The sequence below is a fragment of the Sorex fumeus genome, unplaced genomic scaffold (genome assembly GCF_029834395.1).
Source record: "Sorex fumeus unplaced genomic scaffold, SorFum_2.1 ptg000037l, whole genome shotgun sequence".
NCBI lineage: Eukaryota > Metazoa > Chordata > Mammalia > Eulipotyphla > Soricidae > Sorex > Sorex fumeus.
This window is the reverse complement of record NW_026606094.1, coordinates 74,818,516-74,835,005: the sequence shown is the minus strand read 5'-3', so window position 1 is coordinate 74,835,005 and position 16,490 is coordinate 74,818,516. Positions and strand designations below refer to the sequence as shown.

At 44.3% G+C, this 16,490-nt stretch overlaps 1 protein-coding gene across 1 annotated transcript in view; it reads right to left on the bottom strand.

Annotated features, from left to right (window-relative positions):
* BBS9 (Bardet-Biedl syndrome 9) overlaps positions 1–16,490 on the bottom strand; it is a 567,629-nt gene that overhangs the window by 530,124 nt on the left and 21,015 nt on the right. The window contains exons 3-4 of the mRNA XM_056118050.1: positions 15,923–16,073; positions 10,482–10,546 (exon numbers count right to left, since the gene is read on the bottom strand). Of these exons, the coding sequence (XP_055974025.1) occupies positions 10,482–10,546; positions 15,923–16,073 (216 nt within the window). The remainder of the gene's footprint in view (positions 1–10,481; positions 10,547–15,922; positions 16,074–16,490) is intronic.

Genomic DNA, 16,490 nt, shown 5'->3' with positions numbered 1-16,490 from the left:
TGAAGGAGCACACCAATGTCCTATAAACAAGTCATAACCAAACTTGCCGTTTCCTTTCAGTAGGCTTTTTTGATAAATATAATTTTATCCCTCATCTGTGCGCCAGTGGAACTCCACAAGCTTGTTTTTTTCTGGGCCGCTGTTCAAACATGACCAAGAAAGGCAAAGATTCTAACCTGACATTTAGCTTCTGTGACACAGCCCACTCCTGCCCTCTTGGAACCCTTCGAAGCCCCCAATACTATCCAGGTAACCAAGAAATATTCAGGAGTTACTTTCAGTTACTGCTGTTCTCTTCCTCCAGGGATTGTATGCACCAGTAAATAAAGCATCACTCACAGCTACCGGAAATGAGAGGAACAACAACTTCCATGAACAACTACAACTGCACAGTAAACTAGAGCAGTATTGCTCACCACAAACTGAGAAAGACAAAGTGTGGTACTGCTGCAAGTCCATGACATTCACAGAATGGAAATAGAATAAAGAGTAGTAAGAGAAGGAAGGAAAATAAGGCCACCAGCAATGCGACAGTTCCACCTAAGACTGGTCCATCCATTCATTGGAGAATGTCCATCCTGTGCCATGTCAGGTCACTAAGCCCAATCTGGACAATCTAACAGCTCTTCAAGCTCCTCCCCACCCCACCCCATGCCACCAATTCAATGACAGTAAACATGAATTAATACTAGCAACAGAAAGCAATATACGAAGAAAGCCCAAATCATTGAGAGAAATCCAAACTCTATTCTAGCTGCAAACTTCAAACAAGAGTATCTTTTACTTACCCCTACCTTTCCTGTATCCATAAAACATTTCCCTGTAGTGCCATTCATTAAAAAGTTAATTCTCAATTTGGACTAAAAATGATCTAAGAACTGAAACAAAGATTAATAAATTTCACAAAAACTGGTGAAATCAAGCCCACAATGAACTACCATACTTGGACCCAAAGAACTGTTAGGGAATAAAATCTGATTAAAAATAGAATTATGGTGATCTGCGCGGGATGGGCACGGAGGCACAGCTCTGGGCAACAAAGCTGAACGGCTCCAAATCCAACCAGGTACAGCCCGCCCCCAAGGGCCTGGGACCCTCTCTGGGCATGCGCAGCTAGCTCCATCTCCCAGAAAGCGGTTTTCTCCCCTGATCTGCGCGGGACAGGCATGGAGGCCCAGCTCTGGGCAACAAAGCTGAACGGCTCCAATTCCAACCAGGTACAGCCCGCCCCCAAGGGCCTGCGACCCTCTCTGGACATGCGCAGCTAGCTCCATCTCCTAGAAAGCCGGTTTTCTCCCCTGATCTGCGCGGGACGGGCACGGAGGCCCAGCTCTGGGCAACAAAGCTGAACGGCTCCAATTCCAACCAGGTACAGCCCGCCCCCAAGGGCCTGGGACCCTCTCTGGGCATGCGCAACTAGCTCCATCTCGTGGAAAGCCGGTTTTCTCCCCCGATCTGCGCGGGACGGGCACGGAGGCCCAGCTCTGGGCAACAAAGCTGAACGGCTCCAATTCCAACCAGGTACAGCCTGCCCCCAAGGGCCTGGGACCCTCTCTGGGCATACGCAGCTAGCTCCATCTCCTAGAAAGCCGGTTATCTCCCCTGATCTGCGCGGGACGGGCACAGAGGCCCAGCTCTGGGCAACAAAGCTGAAAGGCTCTCATTCCAACCAGGAGACGTTCCCAACTCCTCGCCAGTGCCAGGGACTCTTTCCGAAACCACAGCCGCATTAGCGGCCACGAAATATTCTCCCACTACATATATCATAGGAACCATATGCTACCTTCTTTGATGGAAACTTCTCTAGTTTAGCTCAGTCACTAGAAACACAGTAGCCAATAACTCATACGCCTATCTTAACTCACACTGCATATCAAGCAGAATAGTAACAGTGAACGTGAAGGACTAAACCACACTTCTCACAATGGTAAAGCAACGCAAAAGCCCACCAAACTTTCTTATTGAAGAGTCTAGCCCAGATGACACCAACAGTACTGTAGTGTTAGACAAACTCTCTGACAAGGAATTCAGAAGGGAGCTACTTAGGATGCTTAGGGAACTAAAAGAAACAATGGAAAGCAATGCCAATAGAAGACAAGAGGATTTGAAGGCAGAAATGAGGAAAATGCAATCGGAAATGTCAGACCTGAAAAATCTCGTAGGCGAATTGAAAAACTCAGTGGAAGGCCTTAGCAGCAGAGTAAGAGCTGCTGAGAACAGAATCAGTGAGCTCGAAGATGAAGTTCAGAGACTCTCCAGAAAAGAGCAGAAAATGGAAAAGAGACTCACAATTCGGGAACAGATGGCAAGAGAAGATCGTGATGAAGCCAAGAGGGGTAACATAAGAATTATTGGAATCCCAGAGGGACAGGAAGAAAACCTTGATGAAGAAGAAACTGTCAAAGACACCATTGCTACAACGTTTCCAGAGCTGAAGAAAACTTGTGACCACATTCAGGAGGCCTGAAGGGTACCAGCTAGAAAAAATCCGAATAAAAATACCCCAAGACACATTCTGATCAAAATGACCAAAACCTTAGACAGAGACAAAATTCTGAAAGCAGCAAGATCAAAGACAGAAATCTCTTACAACGGAGCATCCTTAAAATTCACAGCTGATTTTTCTGATGAAACCTTCATGGCCCGAAAACAGTGGTGGGACATAGTGAAAAAACTCAATGAAATAAATGCCTCCCCAAAAATACTTTACCCAGCTAGACTCTCATTCATAACAGAAGGAACAACACACAGTTTCACAGACAAACAACAGCCCAGGAACTTCATAGACTCAAAACCATGGTTACAAGAACAACTAAATGGGCAACTTTAAGGCAAGAAAGGCCCCTCAAACACACCAAATTTCAACAGAACAATGGGACAAAATGCCATAACAATAATCTCTCTAAATGTCAATGGGCTAAACGCACCAATTAAAAGACATAGAGTGGCAGGATGGATTAGAAAATTGAACCCAACATTCTGCTGCCTGCAAGAAACGCATCTCAATAGTCAAAGCAAACACAGACTCAGAGTCAAAGGCTGGAAAACAATCCTACAGGCAAACAGCTCCCATAAAAAAGCTGGGGTAGCCATCCTTATATCAGACCACATCGATTTCAGAGTGAGGAAGGTCATAAGAGACAGTGAAGGCCATTTCTTATTGATCAAAGGATCTGTACAACAGGAAGAACTTACAATAATAAATGTATATGCACCTAATGAGAAACCAGCAAAGTACTTAAAACAACTACTCATAGATTTGGAAAAAGACATCAATAGCAACACAATACTAGTGGGAGACTTCAACACCGCTTTGTCACCTCTTGATAGATCAACCAGACTCAAGCTTAGCAAGGACATACTTCATCTGAGGGAAAAAATGGAAGAAAGGGACTTAGTAGATATATACAGGACACTTCATCCACAAAAAGCTGAATACACATTCTTCTCAAGCGTACATGGAACATTCTCCAAGATAGACCACATGCTGAGCCACAAAACATGCCTCCATAAAATTAAGAAGATAGAGATTGTATCAACAATCTTCTCAGACCATAATGCGCTGAAATTAGAAGTAAATCACACACAAAAAAAGAGAACTAAATCAAACACCTGGAAATTAAACAGTGCGCTATTGAACAACGAGTGGATTAGACAGGAAATCAGAGGAAATAAAAAGATTCCTAGAAACGAATGAAAATGAGAACACGAGTTACCAAAACTTATGGAACACAGCAAAAGCTGTGTTAAGAGGAAAGTTTATAGCTCTACAAGCATTCCTCAGGAAGTAGGAGCGAGCACACATAAGTAACCTAACCTGACAGCTTAAGAGCTTGGAGAAGGACCAAAAAAAGGAGCACAACCCGAACAGGAGAAAGGAAATAATAAAACTCAGAGCAGAGATTAACGAGATGGAAACCCAAAAAACAATCCGAAAGATGAAACCAAGAGCTGGTTCTTCGAGAAAATTAACAAGATTGATAAGCCTCTAACAAAACTCACAAAGAAAGGAAGAGAGAAAACCCTAATAAACCGAATCAGAAATGAAAAGGGGGTCATTACAACAAGAACTACAGAAATTCAAAGGATCCTCAGGAAGTACTTTGAGAAGCTTTATGCCACGGAACATCAAAACCTCGAGGAAATGGATAAATTCCTAGACTCCTACAGACTCCCAAGGCTGAACCAAGAAGACCTGGAATACCTGAACAGACCTATCACCATCAAGGAAATTGAAATGGTAATAAAAAGTCTCCCCAAGCACAAAAGTCCTGGCCCGGATGGATTCACTAGTGAATTCTTCCAAATCTTTAAAGAGGACTTACTCCCAATGCTCTTTAAGCTTTTCCACGAAATTGAAATATCAAAAACACTTCCGAACAATTTCTACGAAGCAAGTATCACACTGATACCAAAAGTAGACAGAGATACCACAAAGAAAGAGAATTACAGGCCGATATCCCTGATGAACACAGATGCAAAGATCCTCAACAAACTACTAGCAAATAGAATCCAACTACTCATCAAGAAGATCATACACCATGACCAAGTAGGATTCATCCCAGGGATGCAAGGATGGTTTAACATTCGGAAATCAATCAACATAATCCACCATATCAACAAAAGAAAAGATAAAAAGCATATGATCATATCAATAGATGCAGAGAAAGCATTTGACAAGATCCAGCACCCCTTTATGATGAAAACCCTAGCCAAAATGGGTATAGAGGGGACCTTCCTCAACATAATTCAAGCCATCTACCACAAGCCTACAGCAAGCATCATCCTCAATGGGGAAAAACTGAGAGCCTTCCCTCTAAGATCAGGGACGAGACAGGGATGCCCACTCTCTCCACTGCTGTTCAATATAGTACTGGAAGTACTTGCAATAGCGATTAGGCAGGAAAAAGATATTAAGGGCATTCAGGTAGGAAAGGAAGAAATCAAGCTCTCTCTATTCGCAGATGATATGATACTCTACTTAGAGAACCCAATAACCTCCACCAAAAAACTCCTAGAAACAATAGACTCGTATAGTAAAGCTGCAGGCTATAAAATCAATACCCAAAAGTCCATGGCTTTCCTATACGCAAACAGTGAGAGAGAAGAAAGCAACATGAAAAAAAAATCCCTTTTGCAATTGTGCCCCAGAAAATCAAGTACCTAGGAATCACCTTAACTAAGGAAGTAAAGGACCTGTACAAAGAAAACTACAAAACGCTACTTCAGGAAATAAAAGAGGACATGAGGAAATGGAAAGATATCCCCTGCTCATGGGTCGGGAGACTTAACATTGTCAAAATGGCAATACTGCCGAAAGCATTGTATAAATTCAATGCAATCCCTATAAGGATACCCATGACATTCTTCAAAGAAATGGAGCAAACACCCCTGAAATTTATATGGAACAATAAACCCCCACTAATAGCTAAAGCAATTCTTGGGAAAAAGAAAATGGGAGGAATCAACCTCCCGAACTTCAAACTGTACTACAAAGCAGTAATAATTAAAACAGCATGGTACTGGAACAAAGGCAGAACTGCAAACCAATGGAACAGGGTTGAATACACTGACATCTCCCCTCAATCATCTGATCATCTAATCTTTGATAAAGGTGCAAGTAATGTGAAGTGGAGTAAGGAAAGCCTCTTTAACAAATTGTGCTGGCATCACTGGACGGCTACTTGCAAAAAAATGGGCTCAGAACTCTGCCTAACACCATGTACAAAAGTAAGATCAAAATGGATTAAAGACCTCAACATCAGACCAGAAACCATAAGGTACATTGAAGATAAAGTTGGCAAAACCCTCCATGACATTGAAGCTAATGGTATCTTCAAAGATGCCACGCCACTGGCCGAGCAAGTGAAAACAGAGATAGATAAATGGGACTATCTTAAACTAAGAAGCTTCTGCACCTCCAAAGAAACAGTGACCAAAATACAAAGACAGTCTACAGAATGGGAAAGGATATTCTCCGAATACACATCTGACAAGGGGTTGATATCCAGGATATACAAATTACTGGTTAAACTCCACAAGAAGAAAACATCCAACCCCATCCAAAAATGGTGCAATGAAATGAACAGAAACTTTCTCAAAGAAGAAATCCGAATGGCAAAAAAGCACATGAGAAAATGCTCTACATCATTAATCATAAGGGAGATGCAGATCAAAACCACAATGAGATACCATCTCACACCTCAGAGACTGGCCCACATCCAAAAGAACAAAAGCAACCGATGCTGGCGCAGATGTGGCGAGAAAGGGACACTCCTTCACTGTTAGTGGGAATGTCGACTGGTTCAGCCCTTCTGGAAAACAGTATGGACGATTCTCAAAAAATTAGAAATTGAAGTCCCATTTGACCCAGCAATACCACTCCTGGGAATATATCCCAGAGAGGCAAAAATGTATAGTCGAAGTGACGTCTTCACTTGTTTGTTCATTGCAGCACTCTTTACAATAGCCAGAAACTGGAAGAAACCTGAATGCCCAAGAACAGATGACTGGTTAAAGAAACTTTGGTACATCTACACAATGGAGTACTATGAAGCTATTAGAAAAGATGAAGTCATGAAATTTACATACAAGTGGTACAACATGGAAAGTATCATGCTAAGCGAAATGAGTCAGAAAGAGAGGGATAGACATAGAAAGATTGCATTCATCTGGGGGATATAAAGTAACAAAATATGAGATTAATACCCAAGAATAGCTGAGATCAGCACCAGGAGGATTACTCCATAGCTTAGTGGCCAGTCGGGCATTCTAGAGGAAAGGGCAGCTCAGATAGAGAAGGAGCACCAAATAAAGGGTGTTTGGAGGATCCTCCCAGGAGGGGAGATGCATGTCGAAAGTAGACTATGGACTGAACATGTTTGCCACCCAATGCCTCTTTTGCAGACCACAACACCCAAAAGGAGAGAGAGAACACAGGGGATTGCCCTGCCACAGAGACAGGGGGGATGGGGGAATGGGGGTGGGGGGGATATTATCCATGGTGGTGGAAAATGGGCACTGGTGGAGGGATGGGTATCTGATCATTGTATAATTGAAACCCAAGCACAAAAAATTGTAAATCTACAACTGTACCTCATGGTGTTTCACTAATAAAAAAAATAGGATTATGGGGTCTGGAGAGATAGCACAGCGGGTAGGGTGTTTGCCTTGCACGCAGCCAATCCGATTTCGATTCCCAGCATCCCATATGGTCCCCCAAGCACCGCCAGGAGTAATTCCTGAGTGCATGAGCCAGGAGTAACCCCTGTGCATTGCCCAGTGTGACCCAAAAATAAAACAAAACAAAACAAAAATAGAATTATGGGGTTGGGTCGATAGTACAACGGGTAGGGTGTTTGCCTTACACGGGGCCAACCCGGGTTCAATCCCCAGCATCCCATATGGTGCCCCAAGCACTGCCAGGAGTAATTCCTGAGTGCAGAGCCAGGAGTACCCACTGGACATCACCAGGTGTGACCCAAAAAGTAAAAAGAAAAAAAGAAAACTAGCTGCCATACTGTCTGCCATAGAGGCAGGAGGTGCATGTGGGTAGGGGGCAAGAGGGAAACAGGGGACATTTTCCCCTGAGGTTCCGGTAGTCTGTCAGCTAGCCTGTCATGCCCACAAACTGCCTCTGGCGCCATATAAGCTCATTAACAACCACAATCTAGAGTCTCACAAATAAATCTCTCAGAAAAGAGCAACACAAAAGCAACATGCTATACAGATGGATCCAAAGTCACCATCCAGTTTTTAAAAAAGAATTTAATTAACCTCAGCTATATCACCATATTTAAAATTTTAGAATTCCCAGAGGGACATTTTATTCTCTGCACCACTGATGTACCAAGGGTAGCACACCCCACTTGATGGGGTGTAAAGTAGATAGCAACCAATCTCAGGGAGAAAAAAAAATTTTTTATAACTACACAAGTCTCAACCTGTAACAACATCTTATACAAGGGCTCCAGATTGAGATACAATAATCTTCACACACTTTCCTCTAAGAAAACTTTTTGGGATCATTTTTAGTGAATTGTTCATAAGCAATATAAAATAAATTATTTAGAATCTGCTTTTGGGGCAGGCTTGGGTGGTGATGGGAAAATTTGAAATAACAGCGGTGGAATATTTAATGTAATAAATTATTGTGAACAACTTTATAAAAATAAAATAAAACAGCAAGATAGGCATCTAATGAATTCTGTTGTTGCTATTGAATATTTCTTAAGATTCAAGTGCCCTAAGTCCCCAGAAGTGACCTCTCTCAGTCACAATAAACCCTCCACATAATTGTTGGAGAAATTAAGAGGGACCATCCCCTGGACATTTAAATATGAACAAAACTATATGAAGTAAATCAGAAAGAGAAGACAAATACTTAATGATTCCACCCATTGGTGGAACATAAAAAAATAAAGCAGGAGATCAGACAAAACCAAACCTATCTGTGGCATTGGGTTCAGGGCCCAGGACTGAGATTGTCACGGGGGTGAGGAGAGAGTAAGGGCCCAAAGGACAAAGGTACCCAACAGACAATGACGAGGAATCCCAGTACTGCAGTGACGGGTATAGTACAACAAACTTCTTTTGAAGAGGAGCCGAAAAGCAGTCCTGACACACAGGAGACAAAAACCACACTACCTTGGAGCTGAAACGATAGAACAGTGGGTAGGGCATTTGCCTTGCACGCAACTGACCCGGGTTCGATTCCCAGCATCCCATATGGTCCCCTGCACACCTTCAGGAGTAATTCCTGAGTGCAAAGCCAGGAGGTAACCCCTATGCATCGTCGGGTGTGACCCAAAAAAGAAAAAAATAAATAAATAAAGGAAACCATGCTACCTGACATCAAAATACAGGAGATACAGGAGCACATACAGACACTGGCATGAAAACAGCACACCAAGAAGCTGAAAGAGTAAATGAACAATGGAGCTGAAAGGGTCTGGGTGTATGCTGAGGACCCCAGGTGGGCACCATTCGGCTTTCAGACCACAGCCTGGAGCTCCCGTAAGACCACTCAGCTGGGGACACAAACACAAAAGAAAAGAATAAGTGAACAGCGGGACTCAATTTGGTCCTCCAAGCCGCCCCCCCCCCCTCGCCCCCGAGGAGTGCAGAGCTAGAAGAAAGCCCAAAGAAGACGAAGAAAGCATGAAGAAGATGAAGAAAGCATGAAGAAGACGAAGAAAGCATGAAGAAGATGAAGAAAGAATAAAGGAGGAGGAAGAAGAGGTGGAGGAGAAGGAGGAGGAAGGGGAAGGTGAGAGGGGAGGAGGAGAAAGAGGAAGGGGAGGAGAAGGAAAAGAGGAAGAGGAAGAAGAATTATCAACCCCATGTGATATAAAATATATACATATATATTATAATGTATGAGACTAATATCCAAGGTGAGGATAAACAGGGGCCAGGAGGACAGGTCAATGGTTGGAAGCTTACACAAGAGTGTGTAGGGGGTGAAGGGCACAGGTAAAGGGATATACCTGGTAACCTTTCATTATCTGTATTGCAACCCATAAGGGCCAAAAGGAAAGAGAGGGGAGGGGGGCTATAGCAATAGTACAGCAGGTAGGGCATTTGCCTTGCATACAGCTGACCCGGTTTCGATTCCCAGCATTCCCTATGGTCCCTCGAGCACCAAGAGGAGTAATTCCTGAGTGCAAAGCCAGGAGTAACCCCTGTGCATCGCCAGGTATGACCCAAAAAGAAAAAAAAAAGAGAGAGAGAGAGAGAAAGAGAAAGAGAAGAAAAGTGCCTGCCATAGTGTCAGGCAGTGGGACAGTGGGCATGGGGGCAGGGGAACTAGGACCATTGGTGATGGGAAAAGCACACTGGTGAACAGATGGGTAATAGAACATTCACAGTCATGGTCACGGTCCTCCCGTTCTTCATCGATTTGCTCAAGCAGGCCCAGTAACGTCTCCATCATGAGACTTGTTGTTACTGTGTTTGGCATATTTAATACGTCATGGGTAGCTTGCCAGGCTTTGCCATGTGGCGAGATACTCTCGGTAGCTTGCTGGGCTCTCCGAGAGGGGTGGAGGAATCAAACTCCAGTCGGTCATGTTGGCTGCGTGCAAGGCAAACGCCCTACCCGCTGTGCTATCACTCCAGCCCAATAGAATATTATATGACTGAAATCCAATCATAAATAACTTCGCAAATGTATATATCACTGTGATTCAATTAAAAAAATAAATGGGAAAAAAAGAAATACAGGACACATAGCAAGTGGAAAAACAGTTAAGACTCAACTCCATGTTTTATTGTTTTGAAGTGGGACGTGGGGCACTCCCTGTGACACAGAGGCCACCCAGGCCAGTGGTTCAGAGCAGGGCCCAAGGGCAGCCACCAGGTCTGTACCCAGCAGGACAGGGGCTCAGACGGGGTTTTAGCTTCCCAGCCCCAAGAAAAACAAAGTTTAATGTGTTTTACATCAGAAAAAAAAAAAGAAAAAGGAAAAACTCATTTCTTACCTGAGACAAAGTAGACACAGAGCTTCCTAGAATGCAGCACAGCCAAATGAAGCAATTCAGTACCTCTGGGGAAAGGGGAACAGTTTTAGGTTAATCTTAGTTTTGGAGGTAACAAAAAACTATGCAAAACCATTTAAAGAAACTTTGAACTGCAAGACATCATGAGGAAACAGTTCACTAGATAACATCCTAAAATGAAAGATAAACGTCATCTGAAACAATGTGACCATCCTGGAGAGTCTGCCTGTCAGGCAGAAGCCAATGGGACTTCCCTGGAGAGTGAGTCCGGGAGCCTCTGGCACTCTGCTAGCACCCTCTGTGACCCCTGATTTTTGACTAATGAATCTGTAAGGCAGTCTCCTGCCCCCGCGCCTGGCTGTCCTTGCCGGGGCCCGTTGGAGGGGAGCGGGTTGAACTTTCCTCCCTGCCCCGACCAGGGCTCCGGCAGCCGAAGACCTCCAGGACCAGCCACCACCATGCTGAGACCACTCTCCGCACACATGAAGGTACTGGCAGAGAGACAAAGCCACGCGGGTTCCGGGGCCGAGATCTCCAAGCCTACTCGGATTTGGGCTGAGCATCCTCCACCCACATCCCCCAAATTCCAGTAGGCGGGGGGTCACACCCACCACCTGGCCCCCTGGCGCCGTGTAATCCCATCAGCAGCCAAGACTCAGAGACTATAAAAACCAGCTCCAGGAACCGCACGGCTGCATTCGCGGCCGCGCGACATCTTATTATGACATCTTATTATCTCATTCCTACTTTGGACAAACTGGCAGGCTACCGAATTTAGCCTGTCCACACGGCAGAGTCTGGCAAACTCCTCGTGGCGTACCCAATATGCCAAATACCACTAAAAAGCGTTGAATATAATCTCAGGGCTAGGATGAAGGAGACGTTACTGGGGCCTGCTCGAGGCAATCGACGAATAACAGGATGATTTGTGATTGATTGTAAATCTGTAAACTTTGACAAATATGCAAATATCTGCACCTGATTTTCTCTATGGGAAACAAAAGCTTCCCATTAGATTTTTTTTAGACTTGTAAAAGTGCCAAGTTAGGGTCAAAATGCCACAGAATAACAATCATTAGTAGAAACCACACCATTCATTCATTCCACCTCTGAAACAGGGCCAGGGACAGGGAAAGCTGGCCACACCTGGCTGTGCACAGAGCTTACTCCTGCCTCTGTGCTCAGACACTGAGTTGGGCTTGCGGGACCAGATGTGGTCCAAGGATTGAAGCCAGGTGGACGGTGTGGAGCAAGTCCCTTCAGGCTCTCCGGCCCCTCCAGTGCCTGCTCTGAAATTTTCACAACGCTACCGAAACATTTCATGGTGGGCCATAGTTTCAAGTAGAAATAAAGTGCCACTGTCACGACACTTCCAGGTTCCTCCCAAATGGTCTCCTGAGTAGGACACAGCCTAGAAATCAGACCAGCGACATCTTCAAGGATCACACCCGGGGTGTAGACAAGGACAGGGTGAAATGACTGAGACCAGGAAGAGGCCTGGCCCCAGGGACCAGGCTACCCGAGGTGAACAGGGCTCAGCTCTGAGCCACAGAGTCACACTCGCCAGGAAAAGCCAGAAAGCAGGAAGGTCTCCTGGTTCACATATGTTGCCTACTCATATCTGAAATGCATCAGTAGCCAATCTCTGGGATGGTTGTGTACCATCTCTGGTCCTCTAATACACACTCTGTTGTAAGGAACAACCTCTCAAGTCTGAACGCCAAGAATGAGGTCCTGGGACTGGAGCTATAGCACAGCAGGTAGGGCATTTGCCTCGCACTTGGCCAACCCAGGTTCGATTCCCAGCATCCCATATGGTCCCCGGAGCACCTCCAGGAGTAATACCTGAGTACATGAGTGCATGAGCCAGGAGTAACCCCTGTGCATCACCAGGTGTGACCCAAAAAGCAAAAAAAAAAAAAAGAGATCCTGACATTTGAGCCTTGATATTTATATTATCATTTTATTTTTTGGTTGGTTGGTTTTGGGTCACACCCAGCAATGCTCTGCACTCAAGAATTACTCCTCGAAGTGTATAGGGACCAAATGGAAGACATACGAAGCAGCTGCCCTATCTGCTATACTATTGCTCCAACCTGATCATTTTACTTTGAGTGTTAGATTCTATTTACAAAAGAAGAATTGTAATAGATAATACCTGTAAAACAGTGTTAGAAAGTGTATAAATATTCACCACTCCCTCTATCAGCATAAAATGCAAATATGCATAACTGTCCTGCACTATTACCTACAAAATCCTTTTCAATGGTTCCTGAACTCTGAAACCAACTTCACATCATGCACAGGTAAAAAGCATGATGTGGGGCTGGAGCGATAGCACAGCGGGTAGGGCATTTGCCCTACATGCGACCAACCCAGGTTCGATTCCCAGCATCCCATATGGCCCCCTGAGCACCACCAGGAGTAATTCCTGAGTGCAGAGCCAGGAGCAACCCCTGTGCATTGCCGGGTGTGACCCAAAAAGCAAAAAAAAAAAAAAAAGCATGATGTCAGAGAAAGCGAGTAAAGTGTGGATTCAAACAGGCCTGACTCTCAATCCTGCCTGTGTGACCGTGAGCCCTGAGTGCTGCTTCGTTTCCTGATTTCTAAGTGCAGATCACCTCTGGGACCTGGAGAGATGGTTCAGCAGGTAAGGCACTTGCTTTGTGTGCACCCAACCTGGGTTCCATCACAGCACCATCCTGAGTCCCTACAGAAGCCCTAACCACCACACAGTGGCCCCAAAATCAAAACATGTGATAAATAAATGCATATCACACCTTACAGATGAGATCAACGAGAGATCCCTAGCTCACACTTGTACGACTCTGCAAACTCCAACTTTGCAATAAATATCCAAATTGATCATCATCTCACATAGACAACTGTACAGACAACCAGGACAGCATTTTGTTTGTTTCATTTTGTCTTGGGGCCACACCTGGCAGTGTTCAGGGTTTACTCCTGGCTCTGCACTTAGGGATCACTCTTGGCAAGCTTGGGGGGGCATATGTGATGACAAGGATTGAACCCAGATCGGTGACATGCGAGCCAAGCGCCCTTCCCACTGTACTGGCTCTCGTACCCAGAATAAGCATTTCACATCATTAAAAAATAAAAAAGCAAAACTGGTTTTTAGAACCAAGAATTTTTTCTCCTTTGTAAATCCATCATGTTTAATATATCATCATCTAATATCATCATCTAATTATCCTCAGTTTTAAGCTAGAGTAGCTATTTACCACATGAGATCTGCCTAATTAGCCCTGTGACTATGCATGAATGTCCCATCTGACTTTTAGCGTCCTCGATGCAGCAACGCCTAGAATGAAGCATGCCACTAAAAGGGAATCCACGCCTAGACGCGATGGTTCGCGTCTTCCCAGCAGCACTGTCCTGCATGAGCAGCGCCTGAGGTCAACAGACCACACTGAGCAAACGGAGTGAGCCAAGTCTAGAGCTCAAAGCATTCTCCCCAAGGAAGGCAACAAGAACCCAGAAGGTTGAAAATGGGCGGAGGAAGCAAGAGCTCCCTTTGCTCTTCCACAGTACTAGCTTTTATCTTTTTGCTTGGGGGCCACACTGGCAGTGCTCAGGGCTCACTCCTGGCTCTGCTCTCAGGGGGTCATCCCTTGTCTCCTTATGGGTTGGGGGACCAAACTCACGCTGGCCATATGCAAGACAAGCGCCCTACCTGTTACACTATAGTTCCAGCCGCGACCAATGCATTGTTCAAAATAAACTTCTCTGAAACAAAGATTTTAAAGGGAGAAGACTTACTTCGTGGGGTGAGCTGGCTTCTTTCAAGAAGCCAAGGACACCTTCACCCCAAACCAGTCATTCCTTTTTCATTTTTGAAGGAAAGGGGCTGGGAGAAAGTTCAGGAGTGCAGGGGGCATGTAAGGCATGTGTGAGTTTCATACTGGCACGGCCTGGCCCCCAAGCATGCCCAGCACTACCACTGCTGGGCAAAGCAGCGTGGTCCCACTGGGTCTGAGGTGCCCAAGCACTGAGCATGTCATCCGGCCCAACAGGTGAAATATTGCAGGGGTGGCCCCAGGTCTCCCTCAGCACATCCTGGTGGTGGAGGGAGGCAATAATCAACTGATCAAACAAGCTGTGATGGAAAATTAGTGGTATACACCTATGCCAATAGCAGCGATGCTGCCCTGCCCCTCTGTGTGATCACTCCCATATGCACTCAGAAATCTAGACTTATGGCTTGGGGAGAAGTGCTATAAGGGAATACTTTCTTTGTTTATCTTAATTTTATTGAATCACCATGAGATCATTACAAGCTTTCATGTTTGGTTTACAATCACACAATGATCAAACACCCATCCCTGCACCAGTACACATTCCCCACCACCAATATCTCCACCAGTATACATTCCCCACCACCAATATCCCCGGTATACCCCGCTTTCCAACCCTCCCCCCACCTCCATGGCAGACAATATTCCCCATACTCTCTCTCCACTTTTGGGCATTATGGTTTGCAATACAAACACTGAGAGGTTATCATGTTTGGTCCTTAATCTACTTTCTGCACACATCTCCTCCCGACCAGTTCCTCAAGCCATCATTTTCTTAGTGATCCCTTCTCTATTCCAGCTGCCTTCTCCCCTTTGCTCATGAGGCAGGCGTCCAGTTATGGAGTAATCTACCTGTCCCGTGTATCTACTATCCTTAGGTGTCAGCCTCACGTTATGTTGTTTTATACTCCACAAATGAGTGTAGTCCTTCTATGTCTGTCTCTCTTTCTGACTCATTTCACTTAGCATGATACTCTCCATGTCTATCCATTTATAAGCAAAGTTCATGACTTCATCTCTCCTGACAGCAGCATAGTATTCCATTATGTAGATGTACCAAAGTTTCTTTAACCTGCCATCTGTTCTAGGGCACTTGGGTTGTTTCCAGATTTTGGCTATTGTAAACAGTACCACAATGAACATATAGGTACAGATGTCATTTCTACTGTGGGTTTTTTTTTTTTGCATCCTCGGGATATATTCCAAGAAGTGGTATTGCAGGGTCATATGGAAGCTCAATTTCTAGTTTTTGAAGGACTGTCCATATTGATTTCCAGAAAGGCTGGGCTAGTGGGCATTCTGTAAGGGAATACTTTCTATTTCCTTATTTGGTTACCAATTCTCTAACCTGTGTTTCGCTTTAAGCATCTATCATTGGGCACTGTAGATCTGTACCTATAAAAAGAAGTCCTTAATCACTTTATTGCAAATACAGAAGTATGTAAAAAAGTGCTTAAGGAATGTCTAGGTAATGATACCCTGAAACTATACTGAATTCAAGACTAGCATAGGAATACTATTTTTCTTTGAAGAATCCATAAGTGACATCCTGACAGACTGGCATAATCCAAATAAGGTGAAATGCCAAAACCAGTGAATCATACTTACGAGACAAACTTGCCTACTTCCACCTGCAGGATAGGGCTCTGCAGCTGTACTTCTAGAAGCAGATCTTCAGCATGGGCTCCATCTCCAATTTTCACAGGATGGGGGTTGAAGATTCTTAGATACCCCATAAAGCTACCCACAATGATTTTATCTGCAGAGAGATTTTTTTTAAATAAAAGTTAGAGGAAGAAGCAAACAAGAGAAGCAAAATTTCTTTGAAAACATCTTTCTCGTGTCTAAACGGGAAATCTGAAACAAAAATAATCAAGTCCTATTTCATACACAAAGTTCATTCTACCAAAAGACGTCATTAAGACGAACTTACTTGAATAACATACAGCTTTTCAAAAATAGCTTTATATCACCAATTTTCATAAGCATTACCACAGTACATTTTTTCCTCAATCAAGCAATATTTCCAAAGGACTAATATTATAAACCTGTAAACTGATTTCATCATAGAAAATCAACTCTGCAGCTGGTATTTTTAATAAAAACACTGTATTAGAATTCTGAGGCTGTGATCAACCACGTCTAGTCTGGGTGCAGGCAAGTGGAGGGCAACAGA